This window comes from Melozone crissalis, unplaced genomic scaffold, assembly GCF_028551555.1.
Source record: "Melozone crissalis strain CALT ecotype California unplaced genomic scaffold, PUWL_Pcris_2 ptg000027l_1, whole genome shotgun sequence".
NCBI classification, from domain to species: domain Eukaryota; kingdom Metazoa; phylum Chordata; class Aves; order Passeriformes; family Passerellidae; genus Melozone; species Melozone crissalis.
In genome coordinates, this window is record NW_026535805.1 from 70,528,674 (window position 1) to 70,550,832 (window position 22,159).

At 37.8% G+C, this 22,159-nt stretch overlaps 1 protein-coding gene across 1 annotated transcript in view; it reads left to right on the forward strand.

The window, feature by feature from the left end:
• The window catches only part of FAM83B (family with sequence similarity 83 member B), a 44,331-nt gene extending 22,391 nt beyond the window's left edge, over positions 1–21,940 (forward strand). The window contains exons 2-4 of the mRNA XM_054280579.1: positions 8,748–8,912; positions 17,399–17,523; positions 19,594–21,940. Coding sequence (XP_054136554.1) covers positions 8,748–8,912; positions 17,399–17,523; positions 19,594–21,940 — 2,637 coding nt within the window. The remainder of the gene's footprint in view (positions 1–8,747; positions 8,913–17,398; positions 17,524–19,593) is intronic.
• Positions 21,941–22,159: the final 219 nt, after the last annotated feature.

A 22,159-nucleotide genomic window follows, 5' to 3' on the forward strand; every position in this document is an offset into this window, starting at 1 on the left:
GATTTTTGTCATGAATTTCCATTGTGGTATAGCAGAGTCGTAGGCCGTCAGAAATCCTGGCATTTCCTTTCTGAATTGCTTTCCTCAGAAAAAGCTTGGCAGCTTCTCAACATAACAACTGAATATGAACATTCTGAAGGGCTAAATACAAATATTAGAATCTTGCTACCCAACCAGCTGCAGCCCACATGGCTCTGGGAACACAGCAGTGATACCAATGGCAAGAGAAGAAAGGGCAGAGGAAGGTCCCTAATGCATTCCCGCCATCTTGCCAAGGATTTTCTGTGCTGCCTTATGTCCTTTTCTCTGGCACCTCTGCCTGCTTCTGTTCTCAGTGACAGAACACAACTTGCTTGCTAAATACCAAAAGCATTTTAATTGTTGATGGGAGCACTGCAAGCAGGAAGGAAAGTGTTAAAATTGAGCATTGCGAACACTTGTTGTTTTAATGATGCGTGGCAGATTTTTGCACATGTAGATAAATATTTTCTTATCTGTGGTGTCCCAGCACTGAGCGGCAGCTGTTTCTTTGCAGATCCTTCATTCCAAGGATTAGGTTTATAAATGATCTTTGGAAAGTCCCCATGAAGAATCCCTGGAATATCCCCTTTTATCTTCTCGTTGCCCCGACTTGCTGACACTCAGTTCTGCCTGTGTGGAAGTAAAGCTTCAGAGGAATTACTGCCTCTGCTGCTGGCCAGAGTGAGGAGGTGTCTCCTGTAATTTGGTCAGCTCACGATGAGTTCTCACTAATCCTTCAGCCATAATAACAACTACCAAACTCATAGATAACCATCACATTTATAGAATTAAGGTAGCTCACTCCCATTGGTTTTGCAAGATAAAATTCCCAGTTTTATGAATTTCAAGAGGTGACAGACAAGGTGTCACTTTAAGGTGGTGTATGTATGACTTGTTAGCTTGGCCTGCAATAGCTTTCTGAAAGGTAATGCAGAAGGCTTCTATACATTCACTTTTCAGAGAAAACAGACTTATTTCCATTTCAGAAAACTTTACTTTTGCTTTGGTTTTAGTTTCACCTGTCGAAGATCTAATGCTGGTCTTCTGATCTGCTTTTTTTAGACATATTAAGCTATAAAAAAGTTCCCAAATTGAGCAAAAGGCAGAATTCTCGTGTAGTTTTAAGAAGATTCTTCGTTGTAAGAATTTGATCTTCCCAGTGTTTTTCAAAGTAAAATTGCATCCTTTCTCAGAGCTCCTGTTTTTATTGCCATATTACTTTTCGCCAATAGAATCAGAACATTTTCCCCTGTTACTGGTAGCTAGAAAGTTCCCCTACCGCACATCTTTTGTGTGTGTTTCTTGGACAGAACAGATACCATATGGACTACACAGGTAAGCACAGTTTAAAAGGGAGCTGGACTTGTTTAGTCTGGAGAAAAGGAGACTCAGAGGTGATCTTACCACTCTCTTCAATCCCTGAGAGGCAGCTGTAGTCAGGGGGGTTGGTCGCTTTCTCCAGGCAGCAACCCTTGACAGAACCAGAGGACACAGTCTTAAGCTGTGCCAAGGGAAATATAGGCTGGATATTAGGAAAAAGTTTTTTGCAGAAGGAGTGGTAAAGTACTGGAATGGTCTGCCCAGGGAGGTGGTGGAGTCACCATCCCTGGATGTGTTTAAAAAAAGACTGGATGTGGCACATGGTGCCATGGTTTAGTGAGATGTTTGGGCATGGGTTGGACTCAATCTTTAAGGTCTCTTCCATCCTTGTCATCCTGTGAATTCTGTGAAAATTATTTGTATAGTTGCTTTATGTGATTACCCGCCTTCATAATTTTCTAATAGTTTGCATTGGTTTTTCTTGTTGTATTGCAGGAGATAGCTAAAAGTTTAGTTTTATGTTTTCTGTACAGTGAACTTACTTATATGATTTTGTGTTGATGTTGAGCTTTTCTCATGTCCTGTTGCAGGGAAAAACTATTAAGGTTATTGAGGATTGCTCATGTACCTGTTGGAAGTTAATTTTTATTCCACATACACTTAGTTTTTACTTTAAAATTCTTAGATTTTGTAGGTGATACGTGGCATGATAAAATGAGGCTTGGTGATCAGAACAGAAGGTGTACTTGGTTCTGAGAGCATGTGTTTTTCTATCCTCAGAATAAATGGTAGAACTAGTTTGGAGCAGGAGGAGGAAAAGAGGATAAGTGAGGGCTAGGAGAGCTGATTCTGAGGTGGTGTAGCTGCTTGTAATAATGAAGTGCCAGACTTCACCCTGTAGTTAATTAAATTGCTTTTAAAGAATGCAATAGTGGGAGAACATTTCCAAGTACACTGCAATAGTTATGGTATATTGCTCTGTGTCTGTAGAGCCAAATTAAATATATTAAATAAGATCTCAGGGGGTCAATTATGATGATAATACAAGTAGTGACAATGCAACAAGTAGTGATATTAATTTCATGAATGTTGCATAGGTATAAATCACCTCAGTATTTGTTCCATTATATTGCCACAGAAATTGTAGGAGAATGGATAATACTCAGATGGTTGATTACTATTTATATTATTGCATTAGCCTGTATTTGCAGAGCCAAGCTTCCCTCATTACATTACACTTTGGCACTTTATTGCAAGACTTCTCGTCTGTTACTGTATTGTGAGACCTCAGCAATTCATCCAAGACAAATGGTTTCAAAGTAGACTTTGCAATAAAAGGATGTGTTGTGCAAAGCATTTCAGAGCTGTCTTCAATTTTGCAAACTAATACCAAATTAATGAACTTATGTCTTAGAAGCACTCTGGTGTGAGCAACAGTGCCCGAAAGTAAGGATAACAGGTCATTTATTAGGGAGCAGTTAATATGAATTGCAGGAACTAACTGGACCTAAACCCTCAACCATAAAAACCAACATAATATAACTGAGAAAAGAACCACAGTAATTTGTGGGACATATTATATAGCTTACTAGAGGGAAGGTTGTTTGCATTGACCACCAAATTTGTCTCTTCTGATGCCAGAGACTCAGCAGTCCATTTGCTGCCTGCCTCCTGTTCTAGCAGCATGGCACACAGCCCTGTTGGAATAGACTGCTCTCTGAGAAGGGCCAGACTCAGACAGCACTGAGCCTGTGCCTCAAGGAGATCCTCCCCAAAACAGAGATCTGCAAAAAGAGGACTGGAGTAACAGAGAAAGGTCAATGAAAGTAGAATTAATAATTCTGTCAGAGATGTGGTTCTCAGTTCTTGGAGTGAGAAAGGGTGGTGACATTTAAAGCACTGCACAGCAGTATGGATTTTTGTCATGTAATGCCCAGAGTAAGCTGCATGTGGGTTACAAGAAATCAATACTCTTGCAGTGTAGGGTAGGTCTTCAGCATTATTCTTTACTAGGTTATTGATATTGGTAGGTGTCCCTAGCAAAGCCTGCCCTAAGCAAGCAGTTTGAGTGGAGGACTCGTGTATTTTTACTGTTTAAAGCAAAGGAGTTGTTAAATGACACACACTGCAATATATAACCTGGAGAATCATAATTCATATTTGTGAAAGAAGTGGTAATGCTGAGATAATGAAACTGTCAAGAGTTCACAAAATAGACTTACTGAGTGCTAGCAGTAAAGGCCTTTTGTTACATTTATGCTTGAATTTCAGCACACACTTATTAAAAAGGTTGACTTTGATGTCTTAAAACTCAATGAAGATTAAAATCCACTTGTTTTTTCTTATCAAAAATGTAAGAAGTAAAGCAGAAAAACTCCTTTATTTCTCTATGTTCTCTTTTTATAGTCTCTGTTTTCTTTAGGCCTCGCAGCAAAGTTTATAATGACTGCCAAACGTGGCAGAATTTGCTTTCATTTTGAAAATGATGGGAATGAAGATCTCTGAATCATTGAGTTGCAGCCTTTGGTCAGTTTGGAAGTCTCCAGCCCAGCCTCCCTTAGAGCATGGCTCGTGGTAATATCTGAACAGGTTGCCCAGGGCTTTATCCAGCAGGGGCTTGAAAACCCCCAAGAATACAAACTGGACCACTCTGGGCAGCCTGCAGTACTGCTGGGGTGTCCTTGTGGGAATAAGGGGCTTCCCTGTATCCAGGTGGAACTGCTCTCGTTTCGGTGTGACCATTCCTTTTGTCCTGCCACCACTGCAAAGAACCTGACCTTGTCCCTTGAGAACCTCCCTGTAAAGTACCAGGAGCTGCTGTAAGATTCTCTGAAGCCGTCTTTGCTCCAGGCTGAACAACCCAGCTCATTCATGAGACCTGCGCAGGGCAAGTGCCCTCTTGGTGGCCCTCCCCTGGACACGCTCAGGGGATGTTTATTGATAAGTGTAACTGTTGGGATTGGCAGCTGCTTTCTGGATAAGCCTCTGGATAGAGTTAGTTTCTGAAAGTGAGAACCATCTAAGCAGATACAATGCACATGGATGGGCCCAAAGTAGCAGTAACTTACCCTATAACACAGAACTGAACATTGGCCTCCATTTACTGTGTCATGTTATCCACTCTGTTGCCATGTTACCATGGACATAATCTCCTGTTTATCAAGGATATGCAGGATGTTCCAGCTATAGCTTTTTGTTTTAACCAACAAACAAATGTATATGTGTCTTTCATGAACCTTGTCACTGGTACTTTTTGTAGGAGTCAGTCACTTACTGAAATTGAGGATTAAGAACTTTGAAAAAATGAAAAGAATACTCTGTATTTGTACAGAGTGATGATAGAGATACTGAGCTTTAAAATGGTACTTTACTCACTTACATGCAAATTAAATAAATCAGCTTTCTGAAAAAGATTGTTTAGAATATTTGCATTAAAATAGTCTTATTCAACAAAATTACACTTTCCTCTCTGTATTTACATGTTTTTAAATGCTAAAGAAGGGTGTGTAGTTTACTTTTCTGTTGCAAAGCGTAGTCTTAGTGTCAAGACAGTAAGAAGGATAATAGCATATGGCTCTACTGCTGCCTTCAGTTAAATTGAGCATTTTGCCAGATTCTTTAGGAGTAATTTTGTGCTTATTGACTTTAGCAGATTTTCTTGTTCTGTAAGGACATCATTGAAACCAAATTTTAAGCTTAAAAGATAAACAAAGATAATTTTGGGAGAAGAACACTAGTATAAAAACTGGTTTCTGCATTGTCTTCACTTTTAGTTGATCATTGAAATGTGCTCTTCTGTCCAATACCCACCCAGGTGGTGGTAGTTCCCTATTGCTGTGCATAATTTCAGTGCTGTGTGATGTTATGCACAGCGTCTGCTCTAGCAACTGTTTTCTCCTTTCTGTAACATGCTTGCTTAGCTGTTCCCAAAAGGGGGTCATTTTTGATCAGGGTGATAATCAGTTTGACAAGGTTTGGAAAGTTCTCGCAGAGTTCTGGTGCTTTCATCAAAAAACTGCTGTACCCATCCAGTTTTCCTGGAATAGTTGGAAGGCCACTGTATTTGCTTCAAAAGGATGAGTGGTTCCTTTTAAAAAGATCTTTGCATTGTGGAAAACAAATATGCTTTGGAAAAAAAAGGCAGTTTGTAAGGAAACCTCCTGTATGACATTATAGCTTTCTGCCTTGAGGAGGTTTTCTTGACTCAGGATAGTATTGTTATGCATAAAAGAAACAGGATGTATAGAATAGGCAATTTGCTGATGTATTTCTGCAGTTTGAATTATATCAGTTTTTCTTCCTTGCTGGAATCCACTGTTGTGTTCTTGTAAGTACCAGGGTGAAAATCAGCTCTGCAATTGCAAAAACAAAAGTAAAAACACAGCAGTGAAATCTTTTCTTCCAAAGTCATGCAGCAAGTAACTAATCCTGCAGCTGTTTTTGCAGCTTTAATTAAAGGTAGGTACACATTATAGAATACCTCACTGAAGTAATTTCCTAATCTTGGTCTCCCTAATTAATCAAAACTTGGAACCTTGAATACCATATTTGCTCTGTCTTTTCCCATGTGCAATACTCTCTTCTGCTGCAAAATATGGAAACTGGGGAAATATACACACACTCCTATTAAAAGGAGAAAAAAAAAAAAAAAAAGTTTAATACATTTAAAGGCCAGACTGTTCCATGACCTTTATGGAATCCACTCTTTCTGAATCAAAATCTATAGTTTATGGTCAAACATCTGTTTTGGTTTATGGAAATCAATATGCAGAAATTACCTTATCACTGTTAATGACTTTTTACATATTGTATGTATCATATATGTATTGTATGCATTGTTCAAATTTGGCACTCCAGCAGCCAAGCCTAATTATGTTTGTATTTAATAGAGTGTTGAGTGTTGCTAAGAGTAAATGGGCAGCCTAATGAGGACATTCAACAAGAGTCACCTCTGGTTTGTAGGAAATGCACAAATGGATGTACTTGTTTCAGTGTACAACACTAATGAATCCATTCAGGATTTTTTCCTTACTTTTAAATTGATCCTAGAATGAAATGAGCACCCATTTCTTGAAGATCTGAAGAAAAGAAAATTCTAAGAAGAAATTAGGGAGTTCACAGGAAGGGGTAAACAGGTAATGAAACAGACTCAAATTTGAGAACAGGTTATTTTTTGGTCTTTACCTACCATACTTGATCTGTCTTGGCACTTTTCTTCTCAGATACAAGGGAAACAAGACAGATGAATAAATAGGGTTGCCTTGTTCAGTTAACACTGTGTATCTCGGAAACAAGACCAAGCAGAAGGTGCAGTCTGAAAGTGATGAGATCCTTGGAGTCAAGATAAACATTCATGTTTTCAGTCCTCAGATAAAGAAACATATTCTGTACTGGAGAAAAACATGTTTAGGTTTTACTTTCAAAAACTCAGTAAAGGAAATGAGGTAGTGCATTGGCATGTTACCTAAGATTTTCAAAAGAATGGAATTCTTTGATGCCATTCAGTTCCTCTGACTGGTGGATTTGTGAAGACTCTTTATTGCCAGGTGACATGTAATGAAGAGGCCAAGTTTGTTCCTTTTCTCTTATTTGGGAGTTGTCTTTTTACTTTTCTAGTTGTTTTCATTGTTATTTTACTGTTACTTTATGTAAGTCTTCTCTCATTTGTACTTCTAGTGATTTGATTACATGTTCAGCATAAATGAAGCTTTTAGTTCTAAGCAGTTGGGATTCAAAAAAGGTAATTTGTGCAACTGACTGGAGACATAACTTTTACCTGGTTGTGTGCAACAGCATTTACCTGTGTGAGGTTAATATGTCAGGTCTAGAATAAGATGAGTACTTGCAACCTAACAATTACACCTTTAAAGTTGATGTATAGGTAGTTTAAAGATTAGTGAAAATGGTAAAACCTGCTCTGACATCTGTAAAAGGTTTTACTTGGTTTGAATTTGCACCTAAGACATCTCATTGGAACTTGTCATGAATACTAGTGGATAAAAATAATACCTTTACAAGTTACACAGACCCTGGTTCTTCCTCTTATTTCCTTTCACGTTTCAACAGAAGTTCTTCCCAAATTACTAAAGTTATGTCAACAGTACAACATTTCTATATATATTTGTATCCAAAATACCACTAGAGGGACATTGCTTTTCCAAATCAGACACACTTGCTTTATCCCTGTGGATTGAAGGGTGTTGGTAGCTGCTGTTCAGCATGCTGATCTTCTTGAGCCAAGCTCTCACAGGCTGAGGACATTTTGTCCCAGTAAGAGTGCCTCCAGCTCTTCAGTGTCTGCTTATTAGCTGCTTCCAGCTCTTGAGCCATTAGCTTTAGAGAAAATAATGAAAGACTGAGAAGCCTTGTCTAAAAAAATTTTATTTGATTTTTTTTTTAATGCATCATGCAATTGTATTTTGAATGTTTTTCCACAGCATTTGTATTGCTGTTTTTCCCTCCTTTCTGGGAGGGAACCCTTGCTGAGTTTCCTTTTCCCTCATAAAACCAGTCACTACACACACCCATGGTTTAACCCCAGCCAGCAACAAAGTTCCACACACCCACTTGCTCATTCAACCCCTTAGTGGTATGGAGGAGAGAATTGGAAAGAAGTAAACTCTTGTGGTTAGAGATAAGAACAGATTAATAATTAAATAAGTAAATTTACTATAGTAAAGTATATTGTTACACAGAAAGTAAAATATTATAATAATAAAAGGGTACTATTGGTATTTGTAACAATAATTGTAAGTAAAAGGATAAGAGAGAGAGAGGGAGAGGTAAAGCCCAGTAAAACTAGTGATGCATGTTACAGTTGCTCACCACTCACTGACCAATGTCCATAAAGTCCCTGAGCAGTGATTGGCCCCTCCCAGCCAACTCCCCTCAGTTTACACTCTGACCATGGCATTCTGCAGTGTGGAATATCCCTTTGGCCAGTTTGGGTCAGCTGTCCTGATTGTGCTTCCTCCTGGTTTCTTATGCACCTGCTCACTGGCAGAGCATGGAACACTGGTAAGTCCTTCGCTTGGGATAAACGCTACTTAGCAACAACCACATCAGTTTGTTATTAACATTATTCTTGTGCTAAATCCCAGCCACAGCATGGTACCATCTATTAAGAACAAAATCAACTTGATTCCAGACAAAACCAAGACAACTCACAACTCATTTTGCTGGACTTTGGTACTTATGGCAAACGTCACCCTGGTGCTCACTTGATTTCTCACAAAGAAGATCTAGTGGTATTCAAAGCTTTCAGGTTAAGTGGAACTACATAGGAATTAGAACATTTTAATGTGTAAAAAATATTAATGTATTAGCTGCTCAGTGCAGGCTTCAGTGAAGAATTCTATATATGATTTATGCAATACAATAATTTGTGTTTTTCCTGTTTCATTCAGGTCATTGCCATTGTTATGGATATGTTTACAGATGTGGATATTTTTAGAGAAATCGTGGAAGCATCTACTAGAGGGATTGCAGTGTATATCCTGCTTGATGAATCGAACTTCAGTCACTTTCTGAAGATGACAGAGAAACAAGGCTGTCAAGTTCAGAGGCTCAGGGTAAGGCATACTGTCTTCCTTTGCATGAACATTCACTACTTACTCCTCCACAGCCCACTGAAAAGTGATTATTATTGGAAGAGTGGTTATTAAATACTGATTTTTCAAATTAGAAACCAGGTGTAAATAGGTAAGCTCTCAGCAGAACTTTCTCTACAGATATACATATATATTTAAAAGCATCTTTTTCAGGTGTCAAAGCAAGAGCATTTCATAGAATATCATCACTTCCATATATATTTTATAAAATATTTTTCCATTATTGTGTATATAGGAATACTGAAAAACTAAGTTTCTTTTTATCCTTTCTCCTATAGTTGCCTGCAAATAAAGTCATAAGACTTAGATAAATTTGTGTACTTCATGACTTCTTCTTTAAGGTTCTGCATTAAAATACTTCAGGAGGCCCAAGATTTATTTTTGTAGTATTTTCCTGAAAATCCATATTTCCATGTCTGTGCTTTGTCCTATTCCTCTTACACATTAAATATGTAATTCTATCCTGTAAGAGAGATAACAAGATGACATTTACATTGTGATGAGATGTCCTGCACTGCCTAAAGGTTTATCAGGGATTAGAATATAAACCATGAGCTGCACTGAACTGACGTAAGTGCTTCATAAATACTTGTTGGTTTACTGTACTGCTGACAGTACTAAAGAAGTTCGAAGGATGTTGTCAAAGTCTTTTTGCAAAGTTCTGAGCACTGCCTTAACTCATAGTTCCACTTGAAGTCGCTTGCCTCTGTAACTAGTTGAGCTTCATTCATGCCAGTCAAAGTATTATAAAAGCTCTTTATAGCAGCACCTGTTCTAAGAACCCAGTCCAGGAATCAGAGAGAGATGTGAAGTATTTGTGATGATAAAGAGGACTTTTTTGGTAGATGTTTGGAGCAAACTCTGTTTTATACCCTTTTTTATTCTGTAGCATTGACTTACATCCTCAGAAGTATTCCCATCCTACTTTCCATGCTTGTTTCTTTGTCTCTGGTTGCCTAATACACAGAGTGGTGGGAACTTCTGAGGGACAACCACCAAAACTGTGGTGTTTTATAAACACTGGTAGTGATTGCCTTCATGAAGTCAGTATTTGGCAGTACTTCTATGTTCTGGAATTTGAGATATCACCATTTGCTGATTACGTGGGTTAATTATGCCATAGAGGTTGCCAAAAATGGTCTATGTCTATATATGGAATGAGTTTTTTCCTTCCAAAATGAAAAAAAAAAAGGAATTAAGACTGTGTCTTTCAAGTGATGTCTTATGCCATATGCATTTTCACAAGATGAAAACTGTTTCCATGAACAGTTGTTTCAAAAGCTTGCATTCTTTAGATTCAAGGTTCTCTTTTTAAGGCAGTTTTATAGACTTTTAAGTATTTATATTATGGTTTAAAATGTAACATACATAGATCAGAGTGGATTTTGTATGGATTAGTGGGGATTGGAGAGGTTTGTATGTAGCCTCTTCAGTGACACTGTGTTTTATAGATTTCTGGGTTTTGGTGGGAGAAATAAAATACATCTTTATTCTGCAAGGTTAAGTTAGAATACTTTGAGTTTAATCAGAAAATAAAAAATATATGCCAAAGAGCTAAGTAATAGTCCTGTTGTGCGCTGAGTTTCCAGTTTAGCTTGTAATAAAGCTGTTCAAATTAATGGTCTTCTCAGCCATGGGCTACTCCCAGTGACTGTTGCTCTGAGAATAGCAGTTTGCTACTCCTGCATATTAACTCCTATGCCTTTTTAGAGGATAAAAGGGAAATGCAGGTGACTATGAAAGAACAGCCAGTATTTTGAAGATGTTTTCTCCCTTTCTCTTTTTTACATTACTCAAGGTTCAGAAAAAAAGATAAACATCTTCAACTTTTTGTACTCTTGGCTTCTAGTCTTGCCCTTCTATTCAGTGAAGAGAAGAGCAAGAAGAGAACAGAGCTGTGTGGGTCTATTATTTTTCCTGAAAATGTAGCACCAGCAGCATTGGTCTTGTTCTTGTCTGGCATGATTTGGTTCAGTCTTGTTGGAGTATGGATGATGCTTCTTAGTCTTTACACTTGTGATGAGTTTTCTGCAAAGTGTTTCAGACTCAACACCTCTGTCTCTTTTTTTCTCCCTTTGAATCAGTAAAAAACCTGAAATGCAGTAATGAACAATACTGTATTTTTTAATTCACAATTACAATTAAGTAGTCTTCTGTATGGAAAAGAATGAGGATTTTGTTCATAAATCTTCATTAAATGTCTGTGCAGACAGTTTTTCTCAACTGAAGTCTGACTCCAAATTCAAGGCATATTTTCTTCTTTTTTTGAAACATACAGCTGAAAAATGGATGGACCATATCTTCTGTTGTTTTGTGAATTCCATGTAGGAAACTAAGAAAACAGGGGTTACTAGAATAATTTTTAATCTTTCCTGCAGCATCTTTTCATGTAGGTTGTTTCTTACTCAGTATTCATCTTGACATCATATCCATCAATGAAGCCTGAATAATTCTTTTCCTGTACTTTCCCATTATTCTTTTCTAGTTTCATTCATTTTCTGGCTGTACTACATTTGTTCTCAGTAATTAATTGGCTTGCTTCTTTTCTTTTCTTCTTCTTTTTTTTTTTTTTCTCTACCTAAGCTTCTTTCATTAACTTTGTCCCTGGTCTGACTTACTTGGTTAGCGATTCATTTGCATAGAGAGATGAAGAGTTGTTACAGATTCAAACGTTTTTTTTCCAGGTGATTTTTCAGAAACTAGTAAGTAATTTTTTTTTCTGCTACTGACAGGTATTTTATTTGATATGAGGTGAGACAGTGGAGGTTCTATGCTCTGGAGAAGCCTCTTTTTTTACTCTTCTGCTAATAATGAAGAATCATTTTGCTACAGGAGGATATTGAAAGCTGTTTGGCAGGACCTGTTTATTACCTGATAATCCTTAATATTTTTAATGAATTGAGGGAAAGGGAAAATTAAACCACTAATTGATTTCACTTTCCTTCTGTGAAATCTACTCCCAGATATGCATGTTTAAATACACAGTAGAAGCTGCTCTTGAGACCTGCTTGCAGCGTGTTTTTTCTCACTAATGTTACCAAAATCATCAAAAATTTTCCAGTACTTCCACATCTAAGGCAAATTTGGTTATTGAATAGGCACTCGCAGCATGATGTTGTGCCTGTGGGCCAACTTCTGTGATAAGGACGACTCCAGTCAAGTCTTGAATGGTCATTGAGTCATATTCAAAGTCAGAATAGAAGCAAACTTGAAAACTCTTTGGCATTTGTACAGCACATATGTGGTCAATGGCTACTTTTTAAACTGACAATCTGTCACAAGTGGAATCATCCAGGGATCAGTTCTGGGCCCAATGCTGTTTAATATCCTCATAAGCCATCTGGATGAGAGGATCAAGCATACCCTGACAGAGGTTGCTGGTGATACCAGACGGGGTGAATAAGTGGGCACTTTGGAAGGGAGAGGCACCCTGCAGGAGGGCCTGGATTAGCTCCAAGAGTGGGCTAGCAAGGCCCTTAGGAAGTTCAGGAAGCATGAGGATAAAGTCCTGCACCTGGGGCAGCATAATCCAGGCACGCAGCACAGGCTGGGATGTAACCAGCTGGGGTTCTGCCCATGACAAGCTCAGTGTGAGTGAGCAGTGTGCTGCTCCTGCCAGGAAAGCCAGAGCGTGCTGGGCTGCATCAGCAACGGCATCAGCAGCACAGATGAACAAGTCATTGTCCCACTCTGCTCAGCGCTTGGAATAGTGGGTTCAGTTTTCATCCCCACTATGTATAAAAGATGTGGACAGGCTGGAGAAGGTCCAGAGAAGGGCCACAAAGATGATCCAAGGACTGGGAAGCTGCCATATGAGGAAATGCTGAGAGAATTGAGTTTTTTCAGCTTTGAAAAGAGAAAGGGAGACCTGATCACTGTGTTCTAGTAATGAAAGAGAGGCTTCAAAGAGGCTAGAGACTAATTTTTTGGGAACAAAATTACTCCTGGAGAGATTCCAAAAGGAAACTCTGTCACAGTGAGAACAATCACTGTGAAAATAATTGAAATAATTTCCTCAGGGTAGTGGTGGATTCCTCAACACTGCACACTTTTAAGACTCCAGGGCAGATGCTGGGCCATTTTGGCCAGACTGTACTTTGGCAAAGAATGGTTGGATCAGATGATCCTTGAAGTCCCCTCCAATCTGATATTCTATCATTCTATGACTCGTTTTGTCGTACTAGAGAAGAGAGGCACAGGACAATAAATAATTATAGTAATGAGGATCAATGTGAAAAATTTGACTATTTTTCATTAAAAACTGTTCGGCTAAATATTAGGTAGACATCCATTTTCTTGTTTGTGCATATTTTTGGCAACAAATACAGGGCAAGTAATGGAACGCTGATAAAAGCAGTGCCTACAAATAAAAAGTGCTGAAATTAAATGTTTGAGACCAGTATATTCACTGTACCTAGTTACGATATTGGAGAAATTTTATTAAGGAAAATAAATGTGTAGTGGTGAATAATACTTCAGAATTTTAAATCATGCTTGTGTGGCACACTCTGGAATGAAAATGTAAAGAAAATGTACAGAAAATGTGCAGAAAATGTACAGAAAATGTACAGAAAATAGGTTAGAGCTTGTTTCTTGTTCATCATTGAGTGTCATTTAACTGGATAGCACTGGTGGCTATTCTTAAACTGCAGCCACTGGATGTTTTAAATGTTCCTGAGTGTCCTGTAAACTCTTGGACAAGAGAGGAGATCCATTTGTAAATGAGTGATTGCAGTGATGCTGTGATGAGCACACTGCTGTTAGGACAGTCCTATAGCCTGAGAATGAAACCAGGCAGGAGTTCCATCCTGCCCAGCCTTTCATACCAGATGGGGTTTGTAATTCAGTATGTGTATGCGTAGTGCTTCTAATCCCAAGTGAAATGCATCGTTTCCAAATTCCAGATATGGTTTGGGTGATTTGGGATTTTGGTTGATTAATAAAAGCGTGCATTCCTGGCACCTTAATTAGAGGGTTTAAAGCTGGTGAAGAATGCTGGATGAACTGTGCAGGAAAAGGAAGTGCTATGTGAGAAAGGTAAGCGTGATCTCTGCCACTTGTCACGTTCCCATCTGGTAATGGATGACCTACCAAGGGAAGAAAAGAGTTCAGAGTCAGGGAATAGGGATAGAAAAGCTACAAGGGGAAAAATACTGAAGAGGAGGTAAACAAAAGCAACAGAGTGACTTCAGTGACTACAATTTTTTTTTTAAAACCTCCCTGGAATTTAATGTAAATAATTGTATTCCTTTTTTACATATGCCTAGTTAAACTTATATATCAACTTATGTGTACCTAAGGCAAAGCTTTTTTTTGGTGTAGTATGGTAATTTGCAAGCCATTAGAGTTGGTTGTGCCTCCAGCATTGATTCCCAAATTATATCCTGTCCAATACTGATCAGGCATTATCTAAGTAACATTTAATGTGTTCAACTGGCATGTCTTTAGGCCAGTATTACTTGTTATGGGTACTTGAAAATGTATAAGCTGCTCTCAAGTTACCTTTTTCAAATTATAATGACATAAATATGATTAAATATAATTAAATATGTCTGAAATACACATATAATTATGTGGTATATAGAACTGGGTAAAACAGTCATCAAAGTAAATGCAAATTTCATTACAAATTCGCAGGATTTTATTAAAGTAAGGGGTTACTACTGTGGTTATCTTTAGAATGGGTAAATGTCAGTATTTTCTTCTTTTTCAGGAATGAATATTTCTGTAGTATTTATCTTTAAAATATAAGCTTTTAACATAATTAGTTGAAGCTTGAATAGCTGCTGGTGAAGAAATTATTTTCTTCAGGGCTTGTTCAAAGTTCAACAAGATCACTTTGGAAAAGCACAAAAATTGATTTTCCTCAAGAAGAAAACTTCTAATTGGAATGCAGAAAACTTAAAAGACAGAACATTAGGTTGGCAAAAGTGATTAGCAGTTAGAGATGCAAATTTATGTTAACCTGGCATTCAGTAATGCAAATTGGGTTGTTATTAATTCTTTTGTAGCTATTTCTGAAAATAGACCTAAGTATCCACCTGTATTTTTGCTTTTAAATTTTTTACCTGTTAAAATGTTACAGCACTTCTAGATAATACTTCTTGTGTTTATCTATTTAAGAGATAAACTTTATGTTTTATATTTGCTAGACATGTTTTACATTTGCTAGATATATAGCTCACGAACAAAGTAATTCTTAAATGCTGTCTTTGTACATTCTAACTGAGCTGAATTGAGTACATTTTAATGGAGTTGAGCTTTTTCAAAGCTTGACAAAAATGCAAAACAAAAACTCTCCTAGCAGTGAATGAAGTTTAAACAACTTTGATGACTTGAGTTAAACCCTAATTTTCCAACTCAGCAGCAAGTATAACTCTTGCTTCTGTGGTTGGATTTTTCATTTGATAAAAGTTTCAAGAAACCAACGCTGAAATATACACTGATTTAGAAAGCATGTGTTATTTGGAAATGTGCTTTCATATCATGGATATTTTATCCTAATTTTTGAATTTTCTGTTTGGAAAGATAAAGTTAATTGGATTGTAGTAGATTCTATCTTTAAAACTCCTACAGCCTCTATCTGCCAGAACTTCATATGTTTTAGGCAAATGTAGAAGTGCTCCCATAGATAATGAAGGCTTATGTCACTGTATTGCAAACTCAGTCACACTTTATAGACTGGAATTTTAAATGAATTTTTAAGTTTGAACATCTCTACAGCTTCCTGAGGATGGGAAGTGAAGGAGGAGATGCTGGTCTCTGCCCCCTGGTATCCAGTGACAGGATATATGGGAATGGTGCAGCCCACCACAGGAGGTTTAGAATGGACATCAGGAAGCACCAAGGGAGTTGTTAAACAGTGGAACAGGCTTCCTAGGGTAGTGATCGATGCCCCAAGCCCATCAGTGCTTGAGAGGCATTTGGACAATGCCCTTAATAAGTTGCTTTAACTTTTGGTCAGTCCAGAATTTGTCAGGTAGTTGGAGTAGATGATCATTGTACCTCCTTTCCATCTGAAATAGTCCTATCCTATCCTATCCTATCCTATCCTATCCTACCATATTTATTTAATCCTCCTGATTTTGCTGGAATTACCGTGTACACAGTATTTTCCATTTGCTTCATGAGCAACCCTTCCACCTATAGTTGACCTTTAGAGAGCACATCTGCTGGGATCTGCAGCCTGCCCTTGTGGCAGTCCTGGTGAAGTGTGACATTCCTGTCTACTCACAGGTCTTACATTACACCATTTCCATAGGTACAGAGTATGTAGTAATCATGTAGATTCTTGGTTTTTACTGCCAATGCTAAATTATGGATTTTACTCCCACTGGAAAGCTTAGGGTTGCTAGAAAAACTATTCCAAGGCTAGAAACTACAGTAAATATTGTGACCATTCACAGTTATCTTCCAAGCTGCTTTTATCTCTTGTGAAGCATTTTGTCTCATATTTACATGGAAAAGATGCTTGTAGGTTGGTTTGCATTGAATATAAATTTTAGATAAGTAAGCACCTTTTGTGTAACAATTTCTGTTAAATGTGTCTTTTTTCTACATCCCCATAAGAACTTCTGCAAAATTGTTATTAGTACAGTCCATGAGGTATAGTAACAATTTCTTTCAAATTTTCTATTTCTATGAGCATAAAAACCCAAGTGACAGTAGAGAGAGAAAAATTACAAGATGCTGACTTAGCTGAATCAGTTTCATCAGTAGTGTGGGATAAAAATTCACCACATCTTTGAGATCCAGTGTGGAAAATTTCCCAAGTGCCATTTACTGCGTTTGCATGAATAAAGCATAAAGTTTAATAGAATTCAAAATCAGCTGCTGCATTGAGTTTGTGCTACCTATGCGCGTTGTGTTAGTGTCTCTTAATTTAAAAATGGGATTGATCTCATGGTGCAAAGCTGATAGATAAATTTTATTGGTGGTAAATCTGCAAGGGATTCTAGCACCAGGTGGTATCATTCAGTGGATGATCTCAGAGTAGGGAATAAGTATTTGTAGACACAACAGCCTTGTTCAACTAAAATAAAAGTGATCCTGGCTCTTTTAAGTGTTCTCTATGATTAGATTAGGTACTTGGAGATCATATAAACATGTGCATCAGCTGATGGAAAGAATTTTTTTTTTGCAGTACAAAACCTCTTTCCCCTTGTTGAAGCTGTTTTCTGCCAGAACCTCTTTTCTGAAGTTGTCTCTATGGAAAAGCAGAATTTCATTTTCTGAGGCCTAGGGAATCTCATCAGTCTTGAAGCCAAAGCAGTAATCAGCCATTTTGGTCCCTAGGTGATAAGTTTGATCAGCATTTCATTCCCTGCAGAATTTATTAATATGTAATAATTTAACTTTTCTCCTACTGCTCCTCTGAATTTTAGCCCTCTGAATGCTAAACACCGACTACAGTAAAAGAAATAAATTGTTTTGATTGTTTTTTTCAGAATATGAGGGTGCGGACAGTGAAAGGACAAGATTACTATTCTAAAACAGGAGCAAAATTCCATGGAAAAATGGAACAAAAATTTATTCTTGTTGACTGTAAGAAGGTCATATATGGTTCTTACAGGTAAGATCAATCACTGAAGTGTCTGTAGCAAGCCTGTTATCTCAGTACTACTGCTATAGCAAGTTTTGTACTTGTGAAAATTCTTCTAGGGACTCACATGAGTAAATTTGATTATGTTTTCTGTAATTTAGCAAGATTTCATAGATACTGATAGCTAACTAGCCTAAGAGATGCTCTGCTCATTTTTCACAAATAAGAAATAAAGGATATAGGTTTTGCTACAGCTGAAGAGTTGTAAAAAGAAAGAAATCGTGATTTGTCTTATGTTTTCTGAATTATTCTTGTTTAACATTCAGTCCAGAGAAGTGTCAAAATTTTTTCATAAGATAGTTCCTCCATGTAGTAATCTTCTAAAGCTAACATTAGAGACTGATTCTGTGGCTCTCTAGTATATGATAGTCAAATTCAAATTTGCCTATGTCTCTTTCTGTGTTTGGCTTAGTTTCTGCATTCTGGTTTCCTTTGTATTTTCAGTGTATGTGAGGAAAACAGGCTGGAAGAACTTAACAGCCTTGCAGAGCTGGAAAAAACCTAAGTTAAAGCAGAGACAGTCTTAACTCACACATTATTAAATATTTTCCTTCTTTTCAAGCTACACTTTTTTCCTTTGCCCAAGTAAGTTAGTTTCTGCCAGCATAGTGCCTGGGTACCAGATCCACAGCCATTGCCTTTCACAGATTTCCACCACTGTAAGCTTTTTAAAATCTGACCTTTTTTTTCCTCTAAGACTCAGCCAGCCCCAAATTCAGTCTGACACGTATAAATGGTAGTGAGGTAAGTGACAAGTTCATAAATGACTCAGGGTAAGAGACTGCAGGGACAGCCTGCATGCTTTGACATCTCCACACCACTGTGTGAGGTGACACTTCATAGTCTGTGAGAATGGGATAGGTTTTCTCATTCCAGTTTGGAAAAACAACACTGCTTGAACACCTTGCACCACAGGGGCTGGAATCATCAATTTCTGTAGAAATTGGGCCTTCTTGGTAAAAGAATCTAGTGATTTGTAACAGGAAAAACAAGTCTTTCTGAACTCTGCCATTGAATTCAATTTAAAGTTCAGGGGTTTTTTTCCGATATTATATGTTATTCTTAATTGTGAGAATTAATAGGAGAAGAACTTAGGCAGCATGATCTGATTTAATCTTGATACACTATAACTTCCTGAAAAATACAAAAACATAAAAAAAAATCAGTAGGCTATTTTTTGTACAAAACTAACCCATTTTCTAACATCTAGAAGAAAAATGCAAATAAATAAATTCTTTATTTTTCCCTTTTTCATGAAAAATAAGATTTTAAAACAATTTTATCTTTGTTGTAACCTAGAAATTGTATGGTTTTTGCTCCATGATATTAGTCTTGTTGCAGCATCCTTAATGTACATTAATTTGTTTTATCTCATTTAGTGGCCGTAAGTTAATTGCAGCTACTTAGCTTTGAGCATGTGTTCAGTCTTTTACAGCAGAAAAGAGAAAAAAGCATTATGAAGGCATTATCATTGCAATTAAAAGAAATTTTCATCTCCAATGCAATGTGCATATTAGAAAATGTAAACTTTTTTCAAATTCTGAGATGGATCTTTATGAAAATGTTTAGAATTAAGTACTTTCAAAATTGCTGAAGCACTTCTGCATGTTATTTCAAATGTATTTTTTTCACAACATAATCACACAGTAACATTCTCTGACAGAAGAGGTAATTCAGTGGGTACAGGTTAGTCCTGCCATAGACTTTGTAGAGGTGATTTTTTTCCATTAGGTATTTGTACTTTACTGTTCTACATTTATGAATCCTTTTTTACAATACCTCTTATAAGGGCAATTATAAGGGTGGTTATAGACTCATTCCTGCTCCCACTGAAATCAGTGGAAAAACTCCATCTGAATTTATCTGATGTTAGATTAGACCTTCTGAGTCCAAATTACGTTAATCATGCCCTCAACTTATTTATTTAGAAGGTACTTTTACAAACCCAAGGTTTCCGTAAAAGCTTTCTTCTCTAGAAAGATTGGTATAATACTTCAGCTCCAAAGAACTGTATCTAATGGTCATTTGTTCTTCTTTCAGCTTTATGTGGTCATTTGAAAAAACCAACCTCAGCATGGTTCAGGTTATCACAGGACAGCTTGTTGAATCCTTTGATGAAGAGTTCAGGACGCTGTATGCCCGTTCTTCCGTTCCCAGCTCATTTGCCCCAGAATTAGTGCGGGTGAACAGTCGCAAGACACTCTGGGATAATGACACATACCAACATTCAGTGTCTTCCTTGGCTTCAGTTTCCAGCCAAAGAAACCTTTTTGGTAGGCCAGACAATGTTCTCAAGGTAGATCCCGTTTGGAAAGCTCGTGGAAGATATGCAGTAAATGAAATAGATAAATACAGCTTGAGAAATCAAACCTATAATAAGCAACCATTTAATCCAGCTTTTAATGTTCAAAATCCAATACAGCAGTATCAACCTAGTGAAAAAAATGAGCACTGGAAGAGACATAGTTATGCTGGAGAGAAGCCAGAAAGGACACCTTACCTATTGCTCAACAGAGCTATTAACAGAGCAAACAATCTACCAAATGCTTGGAAAATGCCATCTGATAGCCTTAGTATTGTGTCATCATTACGAGGAGGATATGCAAATAACTACAATATTCCCCAGCAGAGTTTTGCTGATCAGTTCTCACGACCAAAGGTAAACCTTGCAGAGAGAAATTCAATTGTACGGAGGTCTTTTAATGGGACAGACAGTCATATCCGCCATCTGCAGCAGAGGATGCCAACCCTTGAGCACACAACAAAATCATTCCTACGTAACTGGCGAATAAAGTCCTACTTGAATGACCAGTCAGATTGTCCAGTAGAGTCAAATGGGTCAGCCTTGGGTGACAGATACGATAGCTATGACACAGCTGAAAATATTAAAGCTCATGCGCTGTACTCTCATTCTCGCTTGCGGTCATCGTTGGTGTTTCAGCCAACTTTACCTGAACAGCAGGAAGTAAGCAGCTGTGCAAGTTCTTCAAATTCAACTATAATTGGGTCACAGGGAAGTGCAACACCCAAAGGGACATCTAACCATGCTCCGAGTGTGGAAAATGGAGCGGATAATAATTTAGAGGAGCTTAGCACAAGCTCACCTCTTAAATCAGATGCACCAGCAGGCCACAGAAGTCAGATTGCAGATGACACAAAACCTAGGGTAAATTCAAATGCAGCTGGAGATTCATCACTATATTTGTACACAACGCTGTGTACAGATAAACATGCAGAAAATTTGAAGAACCTTCAAAATGAAAATATGCTCAAAAGGAGAAGTTTTCCCATGTTTAATTCCAAGTCCGTATTGGATCCTGGTACCAACAAACATGCATCCAATTATGTTTACAGCACATTGACTAGACATAGACTTAAGCAGCCAGTTAGTCCAAAACTTCCAGAAGACGTGCTGAAGAGTGCTAAAAGTTTGCACAGTGTAACCAATCACTCGCCACAGGAGGAAAAGGACCTGAAAGGAGAGCTGAAGGGCCCGACTGCTAGCAAGGCAATCTCCATGGCAGCTCTCACTGAAGCTAGCACGGAGGAGTCCAGTAAGGATTGCACATCGAAGAAAGAAAGTAAGAATTCCCCAAGTTTTCTGAAGAAAGGATCCCAGAAACTGCGGTCGCTTCTTAACCTCACACCAGACAAGAAGGAAAACTTGTCAAAAAACAAAGGTCCTGCCTTTTACAGAATGTGTAGTAGTTCTGACACGTTGGTTTCTGAAGATGAGAATCAAAAACCAAAGATTTCTGAAAATAAGACAGATTCTTCCCCAAGGAGAAAAAGAAATTCATCATCAAATTCTCAAGGTAGTTTGAACAGAAGTAAAGAAGATGTCACCGGGAGTCCAACAAAGTCTCCAAAGTCACCGAAATCTCCAAAACCTCCATCTGATGAGAGCAATAAAAAGTGTCCCCTCTTGTGCCCCCTTGAAAGTAAATTCATAGAAACTGCAGGAGATCCATCTACTCCAAGATTTAATACAGAACAGATTCAGTATCAGGATGCAAAGGAGATCTCCACAAATGCTACTTCTGAAAGCGCTCCTGTTTCTGCTCTCCAAAGAGCAAGTTCAGTGGCACCACGGCTGACAGGCTCAAAGCACCAAGAAGAGCTGAGGTCTCGTTTGAGTGAAAGGCGTGTTTACAGTCGCTTTGAGCCATTCTGTAAGATGGAAAATGCCAGCCAACCTGCAGGAAATGCAGCCAACAGCAGTGCACAGCTCTCAGATATCAAAACCAAGACCTTAGGGAATAATTACGGCAGGAGTAATCACATGGTCAGCTACAACTCAGCTGCTTACCACCCATTGCAGCCTAATGAAAACAAGCTGAGAGGATTTATGCAAAAGTTTGGGAACTTCCTACACAAAAACAAGTAATGTTATAATTTTGTTGATTATACTGTAATACAGCAAGACTGGCAAAGCTGGACATAATCTTAACTGGACAAAGACTTGTGGCTAAATTTTGTAGAATTTACTTGGATTTCTTCTTGGGTCTAGGACATTGGAACGAATGTACATATTTTTAAAAATAATTATTCTAGAATTGTTATACTTCAATCTTCACAGAAATTCTCTGTCCAGAAGATGTTTCAA